The sequence below is a fragment of the Alligator sinensis genome, unplaced genomic scaffold (genome assembly GCF_000455745.1).
Source record: "Alligator sinensis unplaced genomic scaffold, ASM45574v1 scaffold61_1, whole genome shotgun sequence".
Lineage (NCBI taxonomy): Eukaryota > Metazoa > Chordata > Crocodylia > Alligatoridae > Alligator > Alligator sinensis.
In genome coordinates, this window is record NW_005841986.1 from 2,361,247 (window position 1) to 2,386,474 (window position 25,228).

Below are 25,228 nucleotides of genomic sequence, written 5' to 3' on the forward strand. Positions count from 1 at the left end.
TATCGAAGGCCTTCCTGAAGTCTAAGTATACGACATCCACCCCTACTCCTGCATCCAGGTGTTTTGTAACCTGGTCATAAAAAGAGACTAGATTAGTCACGCATGATCTACCTGCTATGAACCCGTGCTGGTTTCCCCTCAGCATAATTTTTCCTGCTGGGCTCTCGCAAATGTGAGCCTTGATAATTCTTTCAAAGACTTTGCCAAGGATGGAGGTGAGACTGACTGGACTATAGTTGCTTAGGTCCTCCTTCCTCCCCTTCTTGAAAATGGGGACCACACTGGCCCTTTTCCAGTTCTCCAGGACCTGGCCCGTGCGCCATGAGTGTTGTTGTCAGGATGAGTCTGGGAGTGTAGCTCTGTGTCCTGCAGGGAACTCTCCGTCTGGGCGTCGTGATCCACGGGAGCCCACAGAGTCCCCTCCTCCTGCTCCTTAGCCATACGCTGCTGTGCTGGCCCTGCCTGTAATGGCTGCTTGTCTGCTTGTCTTGAAGGTAGTCAGGGCCGCATGACCCTGGGCAGTCTGAAGCACGAGTCAGGATGGAGGGGTAGCGTGTGGCTGGCATGGAGCTGTAGGGCTGAGAGGGGGGAGATGTGATGAGTAGGGGTCTGTGCCAGGATAGGGGGAGCAGGGCTGACAGGGGTAAAACTGGGAGGTGGGCTGTGGTACAGGCAGCATGGTGTGGGCAGCGGTTTTGATGTGGAGGTCAATAGGGAACTCCTGGTGTCGGGGCAGCATAGTGTAAAACCATTGCTGCAGTCAAGTAAGATTGGATTAAAAGTTGGTGTTAAACCCCTAAATTTGAATCCAACTCTTGCTTCTGTCATCCAGGGTCTGGCAGGAGGGTTACATTACATTATGTAAAACAAATGTCAGTAAAAAAGATTATTCTTGGGTTGTCAACCTTGATGATCAGGATTGATCATCCAACAGCTTGGAGGCTGGGCTTTTCTCTGCACTTCATCACAGCCTCCCCATGTGACCTTGGGCAAATCACATAGCCCTCTACACCTCATTTCTCCATTTGTACAATAAGGATAGCAGTGCTGCCCTGTCTCCCAGCATTACTGTGTAAATAAATTCATTAAGGACTTTGAGGTGCTCACATTTTGTGACCAGAGAGCTGTTTTACCTTTACCCTTCTAACTTAACTCGGTTCTGTTCAATATGGGGAGTGGAGCTAAATTACTGAATGGATGGCAAGCTATTTAATCTCAGCTGACTCCGAGTCAAAACCAAGACCACCCCAACCTCAGTCATCAAGCTCCAAATACTGTAGTGTATGCTCATTCAGAAGTGGACCTTCAGGCACTCATTGACATCTTTACTGAGGCATACAAGAAAATGGGACTGATGCTTAGCATTCAGAAGGCAAAGGTCCTCCATCAACAAACTCTTAATGAACAGTCCCCAGCTCTGGTAATTTAGATTCATGGTAAGACTCTGGAAAATGTTGAGTATTTCCCATACTTTAAAATCTATCTCTTGCAGACGGCTGACATCAGTGACACCTCAAATGGGCAAGCGCAGCCTCAGATGCCTGAGGAAATGGGTGTTTGAAGCTGACAACATTATATCTGAAATCAAGCTCATGTTTTATCAAGCAGCTGGCATCCCCAACTTACTGTACAGAGCTGAGACATGGACAACATACAGGAGACATGTCAAGTCACTGGAGAAGTATTGTCAATGCTCCCCACGGAAGATCCTTTGAATCCAGTGGGAAGACAGACACATCGACATTAGTGTCCTCTTGCAAGCAAACACCACGAGCATCAAGGTGGTGATCATCTGACATCAACTTCACTGGACCAGTCATGTCATTTGGCTGTCTGACTCCAGACTCTTGAAGCAAGTTTTATTCTCCCAGCTCAGCCAAAGTATACACTCAAGAGGAGGGCAGAGAAAGGGCTTCAAAGACATCCTCAAAGCCAACTTGAAGAAATCCAATGTCAACATCAATTCATGGGAGACTACTGCCCAGGACTATTGCCCAGGACTTCCCCGTGGGGAAAGTCTGCTGCAAGGATCTCAATATTTTGAAACTTGCAACGACAACAGGAGATGGAAAAGCGGGAGTGGCAGAAACAGTGTGTTGAGGACTGAATCAAGAACCCAGAGCCACCCGCCTCGCATGGAAACATGTGCCCAAGATGCAGCAGACTCTGTTGATCCCAGATAGGTCTTGTGAGCCATCTTCAGACTCGCAGATAAGACAGTCATGGAAGACATTCATCTGTGACTGCAAGGGATTGCTGGTGATGCTTGCAGTGCGTGAGATGGGAAATAACGTTGCTTCAGCCTGGTAATTTTGTTCCATAAAGAAAAAACCCATTGGAGAATAAAATGCTGTGCGCCTTTAAGTGACGACATGGGGTTATCCTACTTCCCTTTTACATGGGCAAATCTCCAAAGAAGTTTTCTCTGAGTAAGGGCTGAGCCTGAGATTCAGGATATGTTTCCACACATTTCTTCATGTGAGTCCAGCTCTCTTGAAAAAGACTTCTTAAACTGCAATTTCCGAAGGTTAATGGAGCCGGTTTCTGCTCGGTCCTTAGTTGCAGCAGTAGTGCCGGCTGGATGGTGCGTTGTGCCGAACACAACAGGGGAGAGTTTGGCCAGTTGCTGCAAAGGAGACGCACTCATCAGGTCTTTCTAGTGTCAGCTTATCCTGTCAGGGCGTGGTGTGTGTTCCTATTTCTGGCCTTTAGTTCAGTTTTCTGGTTCAGCCTCGCTCGTGACTGTCTCACCTGTTCTTCGTGGTTGAGATTTATTTTGGTTGCTTGGTCTTCACCAAGTTCTTTATATGTATATTGGTGAGGAACATGCCTGTTCATTTGAGAACAGGACCCTATTTGCATGTGACATGCAGGGTCGATGGTCTTACTTGCTTTGGTAAAACTATCTGCCATTCACTTATACAGTCTCTGATAATTGCCTTTGACTCACAGTAAAGGATGTACAGATCACCCTCTTTCTATCAGCTTGCCTATAAAGAGTCTATCGTTTCAATAGTTTGGATGCGTGCTTTGCATTTGGTGCAATTTACAGGTGAATTGCAGAACCCTCTGTGAAAAATCGAGTTAGCTTTCCCAGAACCTTTCATGATGTATGTAAAAGAAAAACCCCTTAAAAAGAGGGGTTTTCTGCTTGGCTTTTTTCTACATTAAAAAGGATCAGGTTCTTTTCTGCCACCGCTTCCTGGAGGATTTTGAAAACCTTGGAAAGCTTTGGATTGCAGCATTATACCCTGAATGTGAAACCTGCAACTCTGGCAGTTCTCAATTCAGTGGTTATAGGCCATTGAGCTGTTTGTCTTTTCTGCACTACCAGCAGCCCCTCCTAGTGCAGGATATGCTGGCAACACAGTCCTTCAGCCATCATGGCTTCTACTAGTTCATAGATTTCATAGACTTTCATAGACATTAGGGCTGGAAGGGACCTCGGAAGATCATCGAGTCCAGCCCCCGAGCAAAATTAGTTTTGTTGGCAAAAAAACCTTTTTTGCCAAAATCATAACATAAGCAGTTCCCGCGGGGCATGCCTATGTCAATCCAAAAAATCACACAACTCACTGACAAAGTTAGGCTGGCAAAGCTTGTAAGTGCAGATACAGCTGAACCAAAATGCAAGAAAGCAAGCAGAAAAAAAAATCCCCCACTTTATTTCTCTCTTTGAAAAAAGACTAAACATTGAGACTGGGTTTTTTGCATCAAAAGAGGAAAGTACAAGGTTATTTCTTGACCGAGTGACTCTGTCCATAGGCTGGTTGTGTGGATTGCAGTGGTGTTACACATGCCTATGGGGGGATACATCAGCCCTTCATCTCCTCTTTTTCTTTGCAGCAGCGATCAAGTAGTGCAGAAGAAACTCGCTCCCCCTGTTGCACACGCCGCAGGCAGTTTATCAAAAGCCGCTCACAGAATTGCCTTGTCCCAGTTACCGGTGATCTACGCATGGGTTTAGAAGGGGATTGCTACTCTTTCTCGAAATGAAAACCCATTTGTCCTCGTGAACTCTGGCTCTGACACTGTTCTAAGCCAAGACCAACAGCAAATGTCTAATTACCAGCACCGAAGTTTTGATGCATGGCAGCCTGCTGAGCTAGTGCCGTCAAATTAATTTCGCCCGGCGCCTTGGCTCTGACGGGAGCCGGGGTCTCCGATGCCATATAGCGAGTGACATATGGAGGTACTTCAGGTATTGAGTCATCCTTCAGGAGCACTTTTTCAGGTTCTTTCTTTCCCGTGACATCCTTTTTATTTTCCTTTCTTTGGGCTTGGCACATTGGCGGCTCCGTTCAGGGACTTGACTTTTGCCTGTAGGTTGAAATGTTTTGCATTTCAGTATCCTGTTTTAGGTTAAAGGATTGGAGCGTTCTTTTCCTTTTTTTTTTTTTCCCAAATACTTTGTATCGTAGGATGCTATTTCTGCACAATTAGCATCTCTTGAGAGCCCTTTGTTTTATCGCTGCAGCGTTGCTTTTTAATTAATCTTTCATCCCCTTTTTTCTTCGACAGCCATAGGCCCTACTTATGAAGTCAGTGGGGCTCTATGGGGCACAACGGTCCACCCACAACAAGTGGCTTGTAGGATCAGTGCTCTAGTTTCCTACAGGTCTTAACTCCTTTTATATGCTAGACAGCTGTGGGTTTACAAGGCAGCACATTTCTTAAGCACGGAGAGTAAAAGGCTAGTAGCATCACTGTGGGAACCTCACCTCTAAACCTCAAGGGCTAAAGAGGATCTGCACCAAAGCCGTGCTTTCGTGTTGGCTTTTTGTACAGGAGTGAATTTTATCCTGCAGGTTTTACCCTGGTGCATTCAGAATAGGCCCTCTGGTACATTAAGTTTGTTGTAGTCTTTCTAATCTCAATCCATCTAGAGTTGGGATAGTGATGTGCTCCAGAAACACATGGCATGATAAACTGCTTTTAAAACCACAGTGACATTTATGTTATTTTTCTTCCTTCAACATCTATTGCAGTCAAACAGAAAAGAATAAAATCCTCCCTGGAAAATAGCCTTTTTTGTTTATTTAAATTGCACTTTTAAAATCTAGGCAGGAAAGGTAATGATCAGTTTAATGGCATCAGGTGAAGATAATCAGCTGCTTTTAACAATAAGAAAATTGCTTTCCAATAAAACCAAATAGTGCTAATATATCTGGCACGAGGTGATGGAAGGCAAAGCAGATTACTTAGCACCCAAACAAAACATTTTTTTATGAAGAGTTTTCTCAGTGGAACAGTTTAGTTCTTATTGAATCTTTGTGCAATTACCTCGCACGCACAAACCACACTGATTTCCCCATGATAAATGTTTTTGGGCAGAAGCAAGATGCACATTTATTTGAGAAATTAGGATCACATGGATCAGAATGACAACACGGGGAATCCTTGCCATTTTTAGCTGATCTGATGGCGTTTTACCTAGAAATATTTTAGGCACAAAGATGCCATTTGTCAGGATGAGGAAGGTGAAGTGAAAGCAAAAATGAATCTGGTTTAACAGTTACGAAGCCTACATGAAGATGTAGTACCTTTCAATGTTTTTAGGGGAATTCATGGATTCATTTGAGTTGAAAGGAAATTCTGGTGGGTCATCAGATGCCGTCTTTCCGCACCCTGCAGGACTGGTTTAATTACACCTAAGCCATCCTTGATAGATGCGTGTCAAATACAGACTTTGTTTTGTGCTTTTTAATATACGTACTCTTAATTCATGAATGTTAGTATTCATGGGAGAGTTTGATAGCTCTGCCTATATTAGACTGTATTATAGAGCTGTTCCCCACCCAGACCAAGTGCTCTTGAAAAATCAAGGGCCAAAAGCATTTGTGAGAGCTTTGCTTGAGCAAAGCATAAAGGAAACGCTCAAGGCTTTGTCTCACTAAATAACAAATAAACAGAATAAAGAATACAGTTTACTCCTCAGCCTTGCGTTCAGGCATATGTCTGGGAAGGAAATAAATCTGCTTTGCACCCCAGGGTGCAGCATATTAATCAACTAGTTATCTCATTAAGGAAAGGTAAATGAATCATTGAACTGCCTGAATATGTTTGCAATGCACAAAGTTAGCAGTGCTGTTAGCAAGCCAGGGTAGACTGTAAGCCAGTGGTTCTCAACTGTGTTAGACTCGAGGCCCTCTTGGAAAATGCCAGCTCTTCGCTTTCACTCATTTCTTGACTACGGAAACATAACAGAGCAGTTCTTCTGTTGCAAAGAACTCAGAAAGACCACAACAGGTCTGCATGTTTTTGACACTGTGGATTCCTGCTTGATATCCCTAGGTTTATCCTGCGAATTGTGTTGGCGTTTGTACACCTAACTGTGCTAATTTAGTTAAGGAGCACTTGGACGGGCTGGATGGGTACAAGTCAGCCGGTCTGGATGACCTCCATCCACGGGTGCTGAAGGAATTGGCCAGTGTCATAGCTGAGCCGCTGGCACGGCTGTTTGAGCTCTCATGGTGCTCTGGCCAGGTCCCTGAGGACTGGAAAAGGGCCAACGTGGTGCCCATTTTTAAGAAGGGGAGAAGGGATGAGCTGGGTAACTTTAGGCCAGTCAGTTTTACCTCTATCTCTGGGAAAATACTGGAAAAAATCATCAGAGGGCGCATTTGTGAAGGCCCAGCAGGGGAAATGATGCTGAAAGGAAACCAGCATGGGTTCGTCACAGGTAGATCCTGCCTGACAAACCTTATAGCCTTTTATGACCAGGTCACACGCTGCCTTGACACAGGAGCTGAGGCCGATGTCATCTACCTGGATTTGAGGAAGGCCTTTGACATAGTTTCGCATCCTATTCTCATAGGGAAGCTAACGGGCTATGGAGTGGACTCCTACACAGTCAGGGGGGTGGCCAGCTGGCTTAGGGACCGCACCAGAGAGTGGTGGTGGATGGGTTGTTCTCGGCCTGGGAGGAGGTGGGCAGTGGGGTCCCGCAGGGGTCAGTCCTTGGGCCGGTGTTATTTAATATCTTCATCAGTGATTTGGACAAGGGTGTGGAGAGCACCCTCTCCAAGTTCGCAGATGATATCAAATTATGGGGCAAGGTTAACACACTGGAGGGCAGGGAGCAGATACAGGCCGACCTGGACAGGTTGGATCAATGGGCAGAATGAAATAGGATGCACTTCAACAAAGATAAATGTAAGGTACTCTACCTAGGGAGGAGGAATCTCCAGCACACCTATAGGTTGGGGGATGTCCTTCTCAGCAGCTCAGAGGCTGAGATCTTAGAGTCATAGTTGACTCCAAGATGAACATGAGCCAGCAGTGCAATGAGGCCATCAAGAAGGCCAATCGTACCTTGTTGTGCATTAGCAGATGCATGACCAACAGATTGAGGGAGGCGATGCTCCCTGTCTATGCGGTGCTGGTCAGGCCGCAGTTGGAGTACTGTGTCCAGTTCTGGGCGCTGCACTTCAAGAGGGACACGGAGGATCTGAAGAGGCTCCAGAGGAGGCCATCCGCATGATTAGTGGTCTCCGTGAAAGACCCTATGGGGGGAGGTTGAGGGATCTGGATCTCTTCAGCCTTCACAAGAGACGGCTGGGGGGAGCCCTTGTAGCTGCCTATAAGTTTATCAAGGGAGGACAGCAGGGAATTGGTGATGCGCTGTTTACCAGAGCACCCCAGGGAGTAACTAGGAATAATGGGTGCAAACTAGTGGAGAGTAGATTTAGGTTAGACATTAGGAAGAATGCATAGAATGCAACCCTAAGGATTACCCCCCGTCATGTGTACAAGCGCTCTATATGAACACACAAGGGGAGCTAAGAGGGAACAGTTTGAACCATCAGAGTTTAGCTTAGGTTGCAGCTAATCAAGGAGGAGCTCTGATCTATGCATTCATCATCTCAAAATTGCTGTATGGGTATCCTGGATTTGTTGCTTTCAGTAGCTTCTGTCCTCTTCCAAGGAACATCTCTCTATTCATAGAAGAAAGGGTGGAAAGGACCTCAAGAGATATTCAGTGAGGCACCTGGCACAGAAAAGGGAACTTTTTTTCTACCTCTTACATACCATAGATATTATGTAGGGTTAAGACATGGCCCGACCTATAATATAGATGTTCGATTTCGGAAGAACCCCAGATAATTCAGCACTCAAGTCTAGAGTCTTTCAATGAGATTTAGGCTCTTAAATCATGCAGGTGAGAGATCTGGAAAAGGACTGAGGTGCCCAAGGCTGCAGATGGGTACCTTAGGGGAGTTTAAAGTGCCTCACTTCTCATGAAGTCTCTTAACAGACCAGAGGTAGAGCTGATAAAAGACTGGACTCTCTCCACCTGCTGGACTTTATCCACAAGCTGCAGACCCAACATTCATTTGCAATGAATGAATGAGCCTTGCTCAATTGCCCTTTACTGGTCTGCTTTTATTGTCTAATGACATCATATAATGATATTGTAACCCAAGTTGAAACACAACATAGTAGTTTTCAAGCCAGCATGATGATTGCTTGAAAAATGGAATTTTTTTTTGGCTTAAAACCTTGGTTGTAATAATGATTAGCCTGGGAAAAAATATCACCGTATCTGCCTTGTTGACTTACTTATTAGGATGTCAAGACTCCTTGTGGGTGAGACTTGCATCGGTCTTCCCCGACTCTCCCACAAGACAACTTAAAACAAGATTCCAGTAGAGGAAGATGAAACAGATTTGTTTAGATTTCTTCAGCCAAAACTGTGTCAAGCTTCATGCACCTTGAAGGCGGCTGAAATAGTCAAATAAGTCCATGCCTTGCCACCACTAATTCTCAGCTTCAGAGGACGTGTCACCAGATCTCTCTCTTTTTTTTTGGCTGTGTGAACATATAAAAAAGACCAAGTGTTAATCCGTTCTTCATTTTATGCAGTGTAAATGTAAACATTGCAATGACAGACCGACATCAGCATAGAGCCACTGAGAAGCTGGCCCTGTATTGCTGGCAGTAAGAGGAGTACTGCCAATATTTCAGCAAGGGGCTTCTGTGTCATTATTTTGTGGCCCATAACCTGTTATGATCGCTTTGTCCACGTGGCTAGTGAACTTGCAGGGAGCAGAGCTTGGATTGCCTATTACATTTGTTTAGCCTATTTGAGCAGTGGTGACTTCTCACCTGTGCCAAAAGGAGGAGGCAACACCACCTGGCAGAAAAAAAATAAAGACAAGCAATTGGATTTCTCTGGAACTGTTTATACTTTCTTCCTGAAACATAGTGATTTGTAGTGTTAAGCATGCCTTACCTGGAAGAGGGTTGAGTGTGAAGCCCTTAAAAGAGGCTCCAAGGTATTTTCTTCGCTCATTAAATTGTTTGGAAAATGCCAGTCATTTTGGTGCAATCGGCTCCCTTCCCAAAGGAAACAAGTTTGCTCTTCAGAGGCGTTTGTATCAACTGAAGGGAGAAGTTGTCTCAGGCAGGGCTAATTTAGCACTATCTGAAGTGGTGCAAATGCATCCCCAACTTCCCTTTCAATTTGGGGAAGCAGCATTTTAACAAGGAGCTCCTGGAGCCCTTGGCTGCACGTCTGTACTAGCACTGCCGCATCCTGGAGGAACGTCAGCTTTGTTTCAAGCCCAAATGAGCTTGTCCGGTGCGCACCTTGCCCCCCGACTCATAAAGGAAGGTCGACCCGATGATATGAATGCAAACTGTTTGAAGAACCTACTGCCGGCAAAGGGGTTTGCTGAAGTAGACAAGAAAGAGCATGAGCTTTTGAAAGGTGTTTATCGAGAAAGTTCAGATTGCACATATCTCAGTGCTAGAGGCAACTTTCTTCTATTGTTACAAAAATCGTGAAGGTTACCATATGCTAATTTCTCCTATGCCTCATAAAACTCTTAATCATAGACATCCTGAGCCAACCGCTACTGTATTATCAAAAAAAAAAACCAAAAAAAAAAGCAGGCAGCTTATGAAGGTAAAATGACTCTGACTACATATATTCTTATTTTAAACCAGATTCCAGCCTCCTATTTAACATCTCACAGCAGGGATCACAACCCCTCTCGGAGACTGCACTGTTTCATGACATCATAAAGAAAATGGCTCTGGAGTTCAGCACAGCTTTGACATTTTGGTTATAATGCCAATAAACAAAAAAACCCCTGTGGCATGTTGATTGACTGTTTTCTTCAGCAAAGCTGTGTTGAGCTGCATTGCGCGTACGGTTGTGGTATTTTCTACCTATGACTAATTAAAATTAGGATTTCCAGTTAGGTGAAGTGTTTTGGGGGTTGTCACCGTACAGGAAATTGCACATTTCCCCCCCCCCCCCCCACATCTTCATCTTTCTTTTCTATTTATTTTCGCTGAAGGCGGTGGGGCTTCTGTTACTGGAGACAGGAGCAAACGCAAAGGAAATTTACTCTGACTGATTTCTTCTTCTTCTTCTTTTTTCATGAAAGGATGCCCTGGGTGCATATGAGGGTTTTTTTTTCCAGTGCCAGTTAAGTAGGCAGATGATATGTGGAACCTACACTAGTTATATGTGTTGAATTTCTAACCTGGCAGACACGCATGCAAAAATGAGAGAACTGGGGCTTTCTGGCCTGTTTCTGCTGTGAATACATCTTCATTAGATGTAAGATCATCTTTCATCCCCCGTTAAGAAAAATACACTAGACTAACTAATGAGTAGGGTTATCTCGAGAGTTTCCCCAGTGTCGTCGCGGGGGAAGAAACCGATGTCAAACCAAGCACATTTTTCTCGCAGCGGTTCGCTGCGGCATGGCTTTCTGTGCTGCCACCTGCATGAAGAGGACAGTTAAGAAGAGGGCAGTTGTAGAAGAAGAATCAGGGAAGATGAAATGCCTGGAAATGCAAAGGAGCGTCACTCAGTGGGCCTGTCGCCAAGGGTCCTTCAGCCAGGCAGGAGCTAGAAAAACGAGCAGCTCTGGGCAGCAGTAAGTTGAACTGGGAGAAGCAGCGCTGGTGCTCCAAGCCTGACTCTGCCTGGCTACAGATTGAGCAAATTGATGACTAGATGGGATCCCAAAGACTCAGTCCCTTGGACCTTGCCAAACAACCTGGCAGACCTGTGCAGAAGAAATGATTTCCTTTCACTCAGCCATTGCGTGGCAAGCAGGGCAGGGGAGCTCTGGCATCTGCCGGAGGCAGCACCTCGTTCATATTCAGAGGAAAGAAACAAAACACAGCAGAATTAATGGGACAGAGACTTAGAGACGCAGAAACATATTGTTGTGGCTTAGCCTAAAGGCAGATCTGTGGGCTCCTTTGAGCTCTCCTGCAAAACAAATCTTGACTGGCAGGATTGTTCTAAAAATATTTCTCAGTTTTATTTACCCAACTCATACAGCAGGTATTAGCAGAGGCACTGAAATCCTCTTTGGGATGCCTGGAGTCTGACTATCCCTCCTAATCCGAAACTCCCCATGTGCGCTGCGTACACACAACGAATGCAGTCTCATTGCCCTACTATAGCCTTGCAGGGCCAGTTGTTACTATGGGCTTTGTCTGGGAGCAAAACCTCTCCTGATGTCCATGGGAGGTTTGCTTGCACGAAGACTGAATAAAGAGTCAAAGACTTCAGCTATCAGCAGAATGTGCATCGTGCCCCCCTGGGAGAGCTAAGCCTCAGTAACTCTGGAGGACAGCGAGACCTGGTGGACCTTACCCTCAGTTCCCCACTGGGCAGGGCTCAGTGCCACTGATCCACTTACTGGAGGAGCTGGTGTCTTTAGATTCCCTACAACTTGGGTAGGAGAAACTTCAAGATTTTTTGTCTCCACTGCAGCAGAAGCAAACCCCAGCTGACACGGCTCAGAGCATGCCCCCAATCGTCCGGTCCAAATCTGATGCGTTGTTGAGTCCTGTCTGGCTATTCAGTGGGGATGACCATGGAGCATCTTCCTGGGTACATTTCTGTGTCTGGAGCTGGGGCAGAGGAGTAGGCGGGTAGGGCATGCACGTGGCTGTCCTGACCTGGCCACCAAGCTGTCGTGGCGTAGACGTTCCCTACATCTTTGCACCTGGAGCAATGCATATGATGACTGTTCAGTGGCACAGAGCAGTAGGCTGGCAAAAGACTAGGAGAGGGCTACTACGTCTGTGCTTTTATGGGTCCAATGGCTTGAGCTCCACGTACAAGGGAGGTGAGGAGTCCTTAGCTGCTGCTTCAGATGTTAGCTGCAGCACCGCATGCGTTGCACCCCTGGCCTTCCTGTAGTTGGATGGCCGATCCTGTCTTAGGCAGGGGGTTGGACGTGATGACCTCTGGATGTCCCTTCCAGCCCGACTTCTCCATGATTTTTTGAATTCGTTCCCACCAGGTTTCATAGTGAAGCCTACGAAGGGACCAAGAGTTAGGTATGAACGTCATCTACTGTTCAAAGAGCCGTGTGGAGCTGCTTTCTGCGGTAAAAGTCTAGCTAACGCAATGGTACAAGGAGTGCTATTTGGGAGTGCTATTTTGGGAGTGTTATTTGTCAGCGTAGCAGCCACCACTAGCTGGGAACTGCACAGTGTCAGTGTACCAGCCCGTGGCTGGATCTGTACATGACATTGCCTATATTGTATGTGATATTGCCCATATCTGTACGTGATATTGCCTAGGTGTCTACACTGCATATTCCACCATCCATTCATCCATCCGCCCTTCCTGCACATTGTGAAAGTCAAGGTCCTTCCTCAGTTTTTTTCCGCTGCTTCGTTTTTTGTTAGGCATTCCCAAATTTGTATGTGTGGAGACGACTCTACCTGGTTTGAGCAATGTGTTTTTGCTGATAATATCAGATGTACCTTGTAACTGACTTAAATTTATTCTGCTTGCAGCTGTTTCTAAAGTAAATTGAAAGGTAAATACTGTAAGACGTGCTACGCAAGTCACCGTTTTTTGCATCCTGGGCTAAAATGTCAGAGAATTTAGACATGCCAACCTGCGCATACAAACTTCTGCTGATGAGGAAAGAATTAAGTATCCAGGATTTTCTTTTGATGTTTTGCTGACATACGGTGCTCCTAACCCAGTGACAAATTAATTGAGTAGATTTAAAAGAAATGGACAGTGCTTAGCAAGGAAGGACAGGATGTGCATTACATGGCAGCTGGTTCTGCCTCTTCTGGATTATGGAGACAATATACATTGGACAGCTAACGAGTCTCTGTTGCATAAGATAGAGTCTCTTTATAATAGAATTGTACTCTTTGTCTGTAAATGGGGTTATTATACACACCATTGCACAATGTTTGAAGAGCTCGGTTGGCCCTTGTAGAGGGTTTGGAGAGAAGTAAATTGGAAAACAATTGCACATAAGACCTCCAATCCATCAACGGCTGCATATTTATCCAAATTACCAGTGCTCTCTCCCAAAATACAAGTCTGCCATACATTCAGGGATGGAACGTGAATACTAACCAGCCAGATTTTGACAAGGCAGCTTTTTAAAGCTTGCAACAAGTCTGAAGCCACAGGAGGAAAAATAGTAGAAGCCCCTTTTAGCGTCACAGCGAAACTCCACTGAGATAGAAGCATCACACGCCTATCATGGAGAATAATTCATATCGCACCAAAGACGGTGATTGCACAAAAGTTGTTCTTTGAGAAAATCACTTCCCAAGGGGTTTCCTCCACGTCAAGGATTCAACATCTAAGGAAGGTCATGATTTTCAGAAGCAGCTTTTGATTTCAGCTGCCAAACTCATGATACCTTAAAGGGCCTGGTTTCTAGAAAGAGCTAAGCTCTCATAATTAGACCTGTTGGCAAAATTTGGCACGACGAGTCACTTTTGAAAACCCTGCTTATCGCCTGTACCAATCTGAATGACGACTGGAGAGGGTCGTGCAGCGATTACAAGTTGTTGTTTGGCAGCGGTGAGCGTTACAGCTCCATCTTCAAAGCTTCCTCTTCTAGGTGAAGGGTTTATAATGGAAACGGTGAAGTCAGCTGGTGGCAAGCAGTGGGCAGGTGCCTAGGTCTACATAGAGGAATCTGACCACCTGTGTCTGGCCTGCATGCTCAGCTGGGAAGGTGGTGGACTGGGATCAGCGGACAGGCTGAGGCCCCAGGTTTGAGGCCACTGTCCGGCATGTGCTAGAGGAATGCAGATCCCTCTTACCTGTGCCACTGGCCCCATTAGCTATAGGAGAAACCCAGTAAAAGAAGATGAGAAGGTAACCACAGGTGACACATAGACCTAGGGGATTTAATAGCAGTCTTCAGCTACCTGAAGGATGGTTCAAAAGAGGATGTTCTCAGTGGCGGCAGGTGACAGAATAAGGAGCAACGGGCTCAAGTTGCAGTAAGGAAAGTTTAGGTTAAATATTGGGGGAAAAACTTTCTTACAAGGAGGGTAGTAACGCACTGGAACAAGCTACCCAAAGAGGTGGTGAAATCTCCATCCTTGGAGGTTTTTAAGGCCCAGCTAGACAAAACCTTGGTTGGGACAATCCTGCTTTGAGCAGGGGGTTGGACTAGATAACTTCCTGATTTTCTATGATTTTAAGAGAATTCTTCCTCTTTTTTTTCCCCATTTCTTCTTTATGGAGGGCTTTATGGAGGCGGGTGGTTAGAGAACGTGGCAAAGGACAGGCTCATTTTAAAGCCACTAAAGGTAGGAAGAGACTCAGCCAAACGAAGTGGATCAGCTGTGCTGGGATGTGCTTCAGCACAGCTGATCCACTTCGTTGAGCAAAACGCACACCGCCCGTTGATCTTATGGGATAATGGGCAGTGTGTTCCATGTTTATAGAGACGTGCCCTGGCAATCTCTGGGGTGAGCAAGCGGGGAAACCCTGGCTTTCCCTGCTTGCAAAAATGCACCCTGGGGATTGCACTGGATTGAGGTGGGCACTGCAGCGTGGTCCCGGGGCGGGGGCCATCAATCAGCTGATTGGTGTCTCACCGGAGTGCTGACAAATCCCCATGGGATCCCAAATGGGGGAACCCAGGCAGGTGCTCCCGGGGCTTCAGGGGCCTGATCCTCGACACCCTGGGAAATCCTGTTCCTGAGGCATGAGGGATCAGGCCCCTGAAGTCCCAGGCATGCCTGCCCAGGGTGGCTGGAGAGCATGGGCAGTTCGGCACTGATTGTGCTCTCCTGTCATAAGCCTAAAAGCACAAAAAGCAGATCATATTAATACCATCTATGCCACAGATACAAATTTTGGGCATTTGTGGCACGACGAGGAGTACGGGTGGCCTTTGTGCTGCCATAAAATTTTCGATGGTGGCACAAAGGCAAAGTCTGCTTCCACCCTGATACTCTCTGTCCCCCCATGTCTTATAGGACCTTAACTCACAGCCCTGGCCTTTGCTTCCCTGGTTCCCCAGCTCTGCTTGACATCCTGGTTACTTCTGACACAGTGGATCGTCAGACCAGTATAGCCGCTTGGCACATGCCTGTCTCGCCTGTTCTTCTTTTGCTTCCAAAGACACAAACTTGACTCTGAAGTTTCATTTAATAAGCACCATTGCCAATTCCAGCTGTTCAGAAATCATGAGCTGCATCGTCTCCCTGCCCTACCTCCCGCTAAGATTGGCTTAAAAATCCTGGGACTTTTTTCTCTTTTTTAAAAAACCAAAGTTTTGCGTCTCTTTTTTTACTCGCATTTTGATTTTTTCCAGTCGCTTGCATGCATTCAGGTCACACTCTCAAGCTTTTCTCTAAAAGCCCCAAAATTAGAAACTTATTATTTTTCAAATGAAAGCTGAGATTCTCTTAGAAACACAAATGCCAGTTAGCTGGGATTTTAGGGGGAAAAACAGACTTATAAGGCTTACAATAGATTCATGAGAATTAGGAGCACCAGGCAAAAAATAAACTGCTCCAACACACAAGATACAGAAGAGGTATCATTCTGTCTCGTTGTGTAACAAGCTAGTGTCCCCGGGTCATCTTTCCTGGCATTATTATTTGGTGAAATAATGAAAAATCATTGCCTGAAAGAGCTGAGGTACATACCGAAATGTTCAAAGCCCTGTATTGCCTAATACATTTATGACCTCAGAGAACGTAAATTTACAACCTCAAAACTTAGTTGGAAGCAGCCTTTCAATAAGGAAGGCCAAAGGCAACTGCAAGGTGTGGCCTTTCTCTGGGATCGTATGCTTGTTACCCCCATTTACCCCACGGGTCCTGTCGTAACGTGGGGAAGAGGGCACGTACGGCGAGGAAAAAATACTCACTGGTTGTTACGCTTGTCACGGCTGTTTCTAATCTCCCTTTCCTCCCACAGCGCCTCAAGGGCTCACTCAGGTAGGAGTGCCTGTTGCTTTCTTATATGTTTCTTTGCTCTGCAGGATTATTTTGGAAGAATATGTAGGCAGGCGGGCTCTTTTATACGAGCCTTGGCTGACGGCTCCATCGACTGCTTACTTCTTGGTGGGCGGAGCTACAATACTTAGTAGATCGCAGAGTAGGGGGTATGAGAAGGAGGACTACAATAAACACATTTTCTCAAAATTAGTTTCCTCTCACCCCGAGCTACGTTTCTATTGGCTGTTTTATCCTCTCTGTGGCATAGCTTGTTTGCTGACAACGGTGTTTAAGAATATTTATTTCTTGGCATGACCTAGCTGGATATTTTTCTTAATGAGCTCTCCCATTGCTATCACAGCAACTTCAAATACATTATGGCTGGCGAATCAGAGACCGATACACAGGCAGATTTGTTTCTGCAAATATCTGCCTGCTTCACTTTTGGGTAGACTGATGTCAGTTCAGGTTGCACTGGCGCTACTACAGCTACAAGTACGAGCACGTATGCAGTGTTTTTTCTCCTGTTTACCTTGTCTTGTAGGAAAAGGAGAAACTATACGTGGAACTGAAGCACATCCTGGCCCGGCAGCCTGGGCCTGAAGCAGCAGAGCAGCTGCAGCTCTATCGGCACACTCTCCGTGAGAAGACCAAGCAACTTAAAGTAAGAAACGCCCTCCATGGGATTAATAGGAAAAGGAAGTCTAGCTGAAAGGCCACCATGCTTGTAGGACTACATCATTGCTTAGCAAAGGGAAGTTGGGCCACCTCAGCAGTGTTTTGGTGACAAGGACCTGGGCTTTAGGGCATTTGGACACATGCATGCACTGCGGCGCCGGGTACTTTTGGAAGTGCCTGGCTCTGTGGTTCGTGCAGTTGTATAAGTGGCGAAATGTGCATCAGCATGAAGAAAATGTCAGTGGTGCGCTTTTGAACTCAAGCACATAGAAGGTGTTTTAGTTTAAAAGCGCACCACCACCATTTTCTGCACGTTGATGTGCATTTTGCTGCTTATACAACTGCACGCGACACAGCGCAGCGGACATCAGCTTGTGTGCAGACTCGATTAATCCCACTGGATCTCCGGTGCATCGTGGGATGAAAAGGTATGTGTTTAAATGGCCTGATACCTAAGTGGAGTTGCAAAGAGTTAAACATGCTTCATTATATGGGGGTGTAACAGGGTAGTCTGTCCCTTTGAGAGGGAACAGTCATCCCTATCGAGGAAGCCCAGCTGTGGGGCATTTGGATAATGAGGGAGTGTCTCACTGGGAGCCTAAAACACCAGAGGAGAGAGCAGACAGGGAACAAACTGGGAGGGAGTGGTTTTCAACAGAGAAGGAAGCAGGCGGTGGATTAAACCTCTTGCTGCATGGAGGGGGAGCTGCTGTGCTGAGGTCAGAGCAAAAGGGGTTCCCCTCCCTGTGTCAGAGACAGGACGGCAGAATTTGGGGTGCTTGTTTTGCTGAAAAGACTCTGTTTTATTTGGGAGGACTGGCTGAGGAGCTCCTCGGGGAGCAAAAACCCACCTGCAGAAGCCAGCAGGACTTACAGGGGGGCCTGAAGAAAACTGTCATTCTTCATAGTGCTTTCAGTGCTTCCTGGCGGCACAGGCAATAATATTGCAATCCAATAAAGTGGAGAGCAAGAGAGAAAAGATTAGAAAGAATAGTGTAAGGGCAAGAAGAGCAACCTGTTAAAATCAAGACTCTTTCTAAACTATACCTTGGTTTCAAAAGATACCTTCCCTTTCCTGTGATGTTACTTTCCTGAAAGCTTTCCATGCAGCTGCAATGCCAAAGGGCGACATACTTGTGAGGCATGTGCCAGCTTTTCTTCCTTGAGAAGCCTTCTCCTGAACCAATATTTCTGATTTATTCAAAAAAAAAGGACAGTTCATTTCTTCCCTTTGTGCAACGTTGGCCCAAGAGTCAAAACTCTGCCTACCGCAGGGTCAAAAAGATCTTGATGTGAGGACTTCAAAGAACAATAATGACAAAAAGCTGAAAATACTCATTTACTCGGAGAGATGAAAAGAACTGGATAGACATGGCTTGATTAGTCAACAGAAGAGCTGAAGAGGGCAGCTGGGAGCTATTATGTTTATAGTCAGAGATGAAGAATTAAAATGTCCCTATTAACAAAAAATGGCCCATCATTCAAGCAGCACCTCTCCCAAGGACCATCTGTAACTCACCTGCTTCTATTAGCCTTTGGGGACAGATCAATAGATAGGCCCTCTCTTTTGGAGTAGCATCTTATAATAAAGTCTAGAAATAGCTTACTCTGTAAGTACTTGCCAACTCCACTGGCATGTGAGTGTACTTATTGGTCTGCACTCAAAGGGTGGGTAGGGAGGTGGGTAGGTACAAAGGTCGGGTTCAGAAGCTGACCTCTTTTTCACAGATCCACAGATAGTTGAGGCCAGAGTGACCATTAGATCATCATCATATTTAATCCAATTTTACGATGTATTGAGCCCAGTAGCGTGTGGGTTTGTTTTTTTTTCTGAATCCGATATTCCAGAAAGGCATCCCATCCTGATTTGGAGACCTCACAGGACAGAGAAGACACTACTGCCCTTGGTACTTTATTCAGATGTTTTTGGTAGCTGTCGGTAGTCAGGATCCCATTACATGCCATTTCTCCATTCTGCAACAGCAGGTAGTATAATGCTAGTACACAAGCATTAACTCTGCTTCCTATAGGAAGGTCTAAAATGTGATTTTGAGTCTCTCTGCCAGGATAGACATGCAGAAGCTCTTGTACTGGCTGTGAACTTCCCAGTCAGTCTGAGAAGAATTTTTTTGGTAACATTATGATTATTTGCTTCATCAAATGAGGGGAAAAAATTTAAGTCCTATTACAGTATTAATGTCTGCTATTATTCCTAATGCTCATTCTGCATAGACGTGCTGAGATGCCACCAGAATTTGGCATTAGGCTTAAATCTGTTTTTTTTTCTAAACAATCAAGATATTCTAATAAGCAAGTCCAAAACACTTCCGGTCTCCTTTTACCAAGCTAGAGGAAATAGATGGAGAAGCTATTCCTAAATCCTTGATGTTTCTCTCGCAGTACATACATCATGTACATTAGTTTTGCATCTTATTATGGGGCTGACAAGAGTAATCTGTCTTAACCCCTTGTCATGAAAAGGCAGGATTTCTGGGTTCTGAAGAGCCGCTAATATATCATGGAAAACTGTGCAAGCATGATGTGCAGAAGCAATTCTCTTTATATATCCTGCCTTGCTTTTCCATTGTTCTTAATTGCGTGAAAGCCGAAGCCATCTCCTCAAGAGTTCAGTCACTCCTCTAGTGCCTTTCTCCGCCGAAGTCGTCTCCCGTTCACTGCATCACAATTATGTCTGCACAAAGTACGTATGTGTGAAAACTGCAAGCGCAGATGGACCCTCAAGAAACAAAGAGCCTGTTATGCATATCTTCTTAGATATGCATAACAGGCCTATCTTCTTAGTTGTACAGAAGAAGGGGGGAAGAAATGCAGGAAATGTAAAATAGAAGTAGCACTTCTGCTAGACTGAAGGTGGTTCAGAGTCTTACACAGGGTTTCCATTGGTCTTTAATGTGCAAAATTGCTGCCGTGTAGGTGTTCACTTCCTCATGCAGAACGTGCTGCAGCAAACAGGCACGCACACCATTTTGTTGTGCCAGGCCCAGCTGTTTTTCTTCCTGAAGCGGGAGAGCACCACGGACTCGACCCACTCCTACTAAGGTCAATGGATTTGAAAGGCAGTGAATTCGTGCCCTTGCATGTAACGCTCGATGCCATGTTACCTATGTGCATTTAACGGCTTTCTGTCATACAACGGGTCTTCACGGACAACGCACATTATGCAATTCTTATTTGCTTCTAACGAGGGGGAACTCATAATGTCAGACTGAAAACCAGTGCTTCTGAAGGTCTCAAAAGGGTGCACAGGAGCGGTCCATTAGTGCTCCTGGAATGGGATAACTTTTCAGATATGTCTGAAATTGCCCTTCAGCTAGAAACATTCATGATGTAATGATAAAGGCGGATGGTGGAAAAATTCCAGAGTAACATTTGCTCTAGCCTTTGGAAGTCTAGACTCCAGCCAGCCCATTTCTGGCTGGGAAAGAGAGAAAGCACAACTCTAATTGCAAGCGGTTAAGGTACTTGGAAATGTCCAGCTCGTGTTATACATCATCCCTCTCAACTCCCTCTCATTATATTGCCGAACTTTCATATTAGGAACCACAGTTTTTCTCCAAACCGCACAAATCTGCCATTACTGCTTTACTTCCACTGCTATAAATTATTTATATAAAATGCACAATCAAGTTCCTGCAATGCAATGAAAAATTACTTGGGCTACAGACATGAATCTCATGCCATTTGAAGATCTCCTACCTTTTCCGTTTTTATGCCCCTCCTTTTGGGTCCCAGAAAACCGACCACTCAAAAGAAACATAAAGTGCGAATCAGACATTTTACTCTACCCCCAGGGCACAGCCTTAGCTCGGTAACTTGTCTTTAGAGGGGCAGAGGTTTTATCAGATGTGAGAAAAGGGAAAGAAATAAGATACCCCTTTGTGACGCTAGCACCTTCCGTCCTTACTTTTTTGCTTTCGGTTTGCTAGGTTTTGTCTTCTGAACTGAACATGTACGAGTCCCAAAGTCAAGAGTACAAATACGAAATCGAGAGACTTGCCAACGAGCTTCTGGACGTCAAGAAGAAATACCTCACTCAGAAGCGCAAGGAGCAACAGGCCAAGTAAGGAATAATGATTGCTGTGTCTGCCCATCCATCACTCTTCATATCCCTGCATGCTGAGACCCTGCCTAACCACTGTACCCTGAGCAAGGATGTTCATTATGGAGGGTTGTTTCACTGTCTGTGCTAATTCTTCACGATAGCTCCCTTTGTTTCCTTCGTGTCACTTTACGTTCGTCTTGGCTGGGTTTAGCTACCTACCGTGGTCCATGGTCACGTAGTAGCGGTGCCTCTGTGTCTTGTTCCCTTCTGAAGCCCAGTTAAACTTGTCTGGGTTATTGATGCCATTCAGGTGTTTCTCTCTGGTAGGGGTTTGGACACAGAGGAGTAACTGGCCATCTCATGGGCATCTGGTGAAGGTTTCCTGAGCGCGACTCAAGGCATTTTATAAGATGTAATAAGCTGCAAGAGCAACCTGGTGAAGGCTGTCGTTCTTTCTAAAGGCGGCAGCTCCTTGCTCATAGCGTTAGGATGAGGTATCCCTAGGTGCCACAGAGACATGGGAAAAGCCGTAGTAGTTGGGGCTGCATGAGGATTTCCTCCTGACCCCAGATATTCATTGCTTACCATTACAGAAGAGAAGACAAATCTCCTGCACTTCTTCCCGTCACCTCCCATTGCTGCAACAGCAAGGTGTCTTTCTTCTGGCATTGCCAGACTCCTCACCCTGCTGTACTTGCATCAGGGATCCTTTCTGGTTGTTTCTGGTGTTTGAGGGGCATGTTTTGGGCAGTTTGGTAGGTAATCTCCCTTCGCAGGGTTGGTCTGCATGACTGGCTTTTGCTGTGCCGGCAAAGCATGCGTCATGGTGATGCACTCGTTTTTTCTACTAACTTAGCTATGCCGTCTCCTGAGAAAGATAAGCAGACAAAAGCCCTCTTCTATCAGCCTGCCTATTTTTATGTCAGGGGTTTTCTGGCAGCGCTGACCTACAGGCATAGCCATGCCAGTAAAAACTTAGTAGTGCAGAATGGGCCTCCGTCTCAGTGCGCAGCTGCTGCCCTCCATTTTCAAAAGTGGTTCAAGTTGAGATACCTTAAAGGGGCCTAATTTACAGAGGTGCATATGGAGAATTAGGCCCCATGCTTGATTCTCCCCCGCAAATTACCAGCTCCATTTGGAAATGTTGGGATTTGATTTTCCCCACTAAGGAGAAGTTGCAAGGAGATTGTGCATTTCTGCAGTTGGACGACTTCAGTCACAGTTAGGTGTCTTCTGCATGAGCCCGTCTTCTAGCCAGCGCTCTTCTCCCCAGCCTGCCACCCTGTGTCGTGCACCAAGAACCCTATTTTTCCTTTCTGCTGAGCGTAATTCTAAATAGATGGCATCCATCTCTGCCTTAATCATATTTCAGAAAGCAAACAGCTCTGAAGACTGAATTACCAAAGTAGTCAGTGATAAACAGTGACCTTTGTTCATCTGCAAATTGCATAATGCTGCCTTGATGTTTGGAATTAGCAACAATTGTTCACTGCTAATGGCCTTCCTGGAGTTTTAGGATCAATATGTGAGGCTACCATAATATCCTGAGTCCATTTCCAGCAGCTAAGTGTCTCTTGACAACAGCTTTAATGTTTGCATTGTGGACCCTGGTTTCATGTTTCCTTCCCTGCATTAGAAGAAGAGAAACCTAGTCATGTTTTGCTGGATAATTTTTCCTGGATTTAATTTCCGGTTACAACTTGACTGAAAAAACACATTGCTCAGGACATAGCTATTTGTAAGAAACAGAAAATGTGACGTGGAGCAATTGTACATGTGCAGACACGTGCTGTGATGTGGAATTTGGTCAGTTGATGCCAAACCTACCATGCAAGTTAAAGAGTTAATGCTAAATTTATACCCTTTGTATAATGGTCCATCAGGCCTGCTGGAGCCAGGTGCAATTGCAGTTCCTTGAGCAAATGATCTGTTCTTTGGTAGCAACCCTGACCCTCAACTATTTTGGCCCTCTTTTGCTTCCTGCATCAGACAGCTGTACACCAGGGCCCTTCCCCTTGGGCATCTCTAACTCACCTTGTAGCCTGTGTCTACAGGGTCCTCTCTGCTTGGTAATACCCCTATGGGCATTGCAGTTTTTCCTTTTCCCTAATGCCACATCATGCCTTAAAGCCACAACCTGGCCTTTCAGCACTGTCACAGTTGCTCCAGATTTAATCGATCAAGTTCACGCGATCCTCATCATCTCTGGTACTTCTAAGTGCCAAATAATTATTAACCGCTAATGCATCAGTGCTGCTGCAGGAAGTGACAGCAGCGTGTCTGATATAAATGCGGTGGTTGATAAAAGAGGATCTGATCCCGTAGCTGCAGTAGCATTATCATTGCTGACTACTCGGGTAAGCTCTCTGGAGCGTCTTCAAGAGGTGCCCTCTCCTGGCAGCTATTGACTTGCATGAGACCGGCCTGTTCAGGGATTGAAAGTCTTGCATTGAAGTGATGCAACTTTTTCTAGATGTCCAAGGGGCAATGACGGATGACAGAGCGGCACAGGGTGAGCTTGCATTGAACCCCCTTCCCTTATTCTCTGCCTGACAGCCTTCCCCAAATGCCCCCTTCCTGCTACACATTGCTTTTCTGCTCTGTTACCTCTCCTGCTCGTCTCCATCACTGTACCCCTAGCTCGATCTCAGCAGATCAGTAATGGAAGATGGCGCTTTTAGTTACCTCCGTGCCACTAGTGTGACCCTGCAGCCCTGCCCTGTATGAACAGCTGCTTTGACTGCAGTTGGTACTGAGTGAAAGCACTGCCACCTGACAGCAGTACAGTGATGCTGTTTGAAACAGTACCTAGTGCACAGAAATCAGCAGCAAAAAGCATACCGCCCTAATTGGCCCCCTTGCTGGGAGTCTCAGCTGGGGGCTAGAATGAATGTGGAGTCTGGACTTGGCTCAGAGTTTGGATTGAAGTACAGTGGCAAGGGGGTGTTATCTGTCTAAGTGAAGCGTATCAGTCCTCGGTGCCGTCAGCCTGCCTTCTTTCATTAGCCCTGCATCAACTTCATTATAATCACTGAAAAGCGCTTGTGCATATTCACGTGCATCTAAGCCCATCTTTGCTGATTTGGCCGCTTCTTTATGAATTAACCGTGCAACAAGAAACCATTACTTGCAGTGTTAAAGGGTTTCACTGAGCTCGTTCCTCTGTTTCCACAGAGTAATGGGGGGTGGAGTGGAGAATACAAGCTGCAGGAAGCCATTGCTTTCACTGGGAGACCAACCTAGGAGTCAAGAGACAGGGTTGGAGTACGCAGCAGGGCAAAGAGGAGATGTGAAAGCCCTCACCAATTTGTGCCTCCGTTTCAGTGCATGCTGGTCTCTCCTGTGAAGGGCCAAGAGATCCACTGCTGTTATAGTAAAGGAGCACCGTATAATCTCCAGCTTGATTTCAGATCTCTTCCTGAAACCTTGAGGTGCTTTGCAGTAAATTAAAAAGCCTTTTCCTTTGCATTGTTTTGCCGTGCAGACTCTGCAAAGAGGGAACACCTAAACCTTGCTCCGTTCTTTTAGGGCCACCCAATTCGGGCTCTCACGGGGAAGGCATGTCACTGAGGCTCTGGATGCACGTTCAGAGGAAGTGTTGGTTTTTGCCGAGTAGGAGAGCCCGGGTAATTACCAGTGGGACTTTGTTAGGATTTGAAGACAGATAACCCTAGTAATTCATTAACATTCAAGAAAGGAAAACTTTCTCCCCATCTTGCCTTTGATGCGCGGAGCTGATTTGTTTGAAAACAAATGTGTCCTTGGTAGAATAGACCAGTGATTAGAAAACTGAAGTCACAAAGCTCATGCTTATTCTAGATCTAATGGGATGCGCTGACCATTTTTGAGGGGAACATTGCAAGAGCTCATTTACTTTTAATTTTTAATAATTCCCCAAACCATCCATAGGCACGTAATTAGATCCAAACAGACACCTAGTCTTGGCTGTTTAGCCTAACAGGCTTTAATCAACACATTTTTTAATGATCTCTTGTTGCGGCAGTGGCATCAAAGAAATTTTGGAGGATGCAGGCTTGTTCCATTTGAAAATATCGTCGTTACAGCAAAACACATTGCACTCTTTTTGTTCTTCTTTTCCCCTCTCTTTCCTCCGAAGGGAGAAGGAACGAGCCTTGGCTGCCATGGAGCAGGACTCCCCCGTGCAGAGAACCGACGTTCCTCGTTTCACAGGTGGAGGCTTCGCGCTCAGCAAGCAACCTCCCAGGGTGATGGCCTAATCTGGAGTCATCTCTGCAGGTCTCATTCCCTGCTTGTCCTGCT

The 25,228-nt window shown here is 45.8% G+C and overlaps 1 protein-coding gene across 1 annotated transcript in view; it reads left to right on the forward strand.

The window, feature by feature from the left end:
• CFAP58 (cilia and flagella associated protein 58) overlaps nucleotides 1–25,211 on the forward strand; it is a 72,390-nt gene extending 47,179 nt beyond the window's left edge. The window contains exons 15-17 of the mRNA XM_025201222.1: nucleotides 16,751–16,870; nucleotides 20,832–20,965; nucleotides 25,065–25,211. Coding sequence (XP_025057007.1) covers nucleotides 16,751–16,870; nucleotides 20,832–20,965; nucleotides 25,065–25,185 — 375 coding nt within the window. The 3' untranslated portion in view covers nucleotides 25,186–25,211. The remainder of the gene's footprint in view (nucleotides 1–16,750; nucleotides 16,871–20,831; nucleotides 20,966–25,064) is intronic.
• The last annotated feature ends 17 nt before the right edge of the window (nucleotides 25,212–25,228 follow it).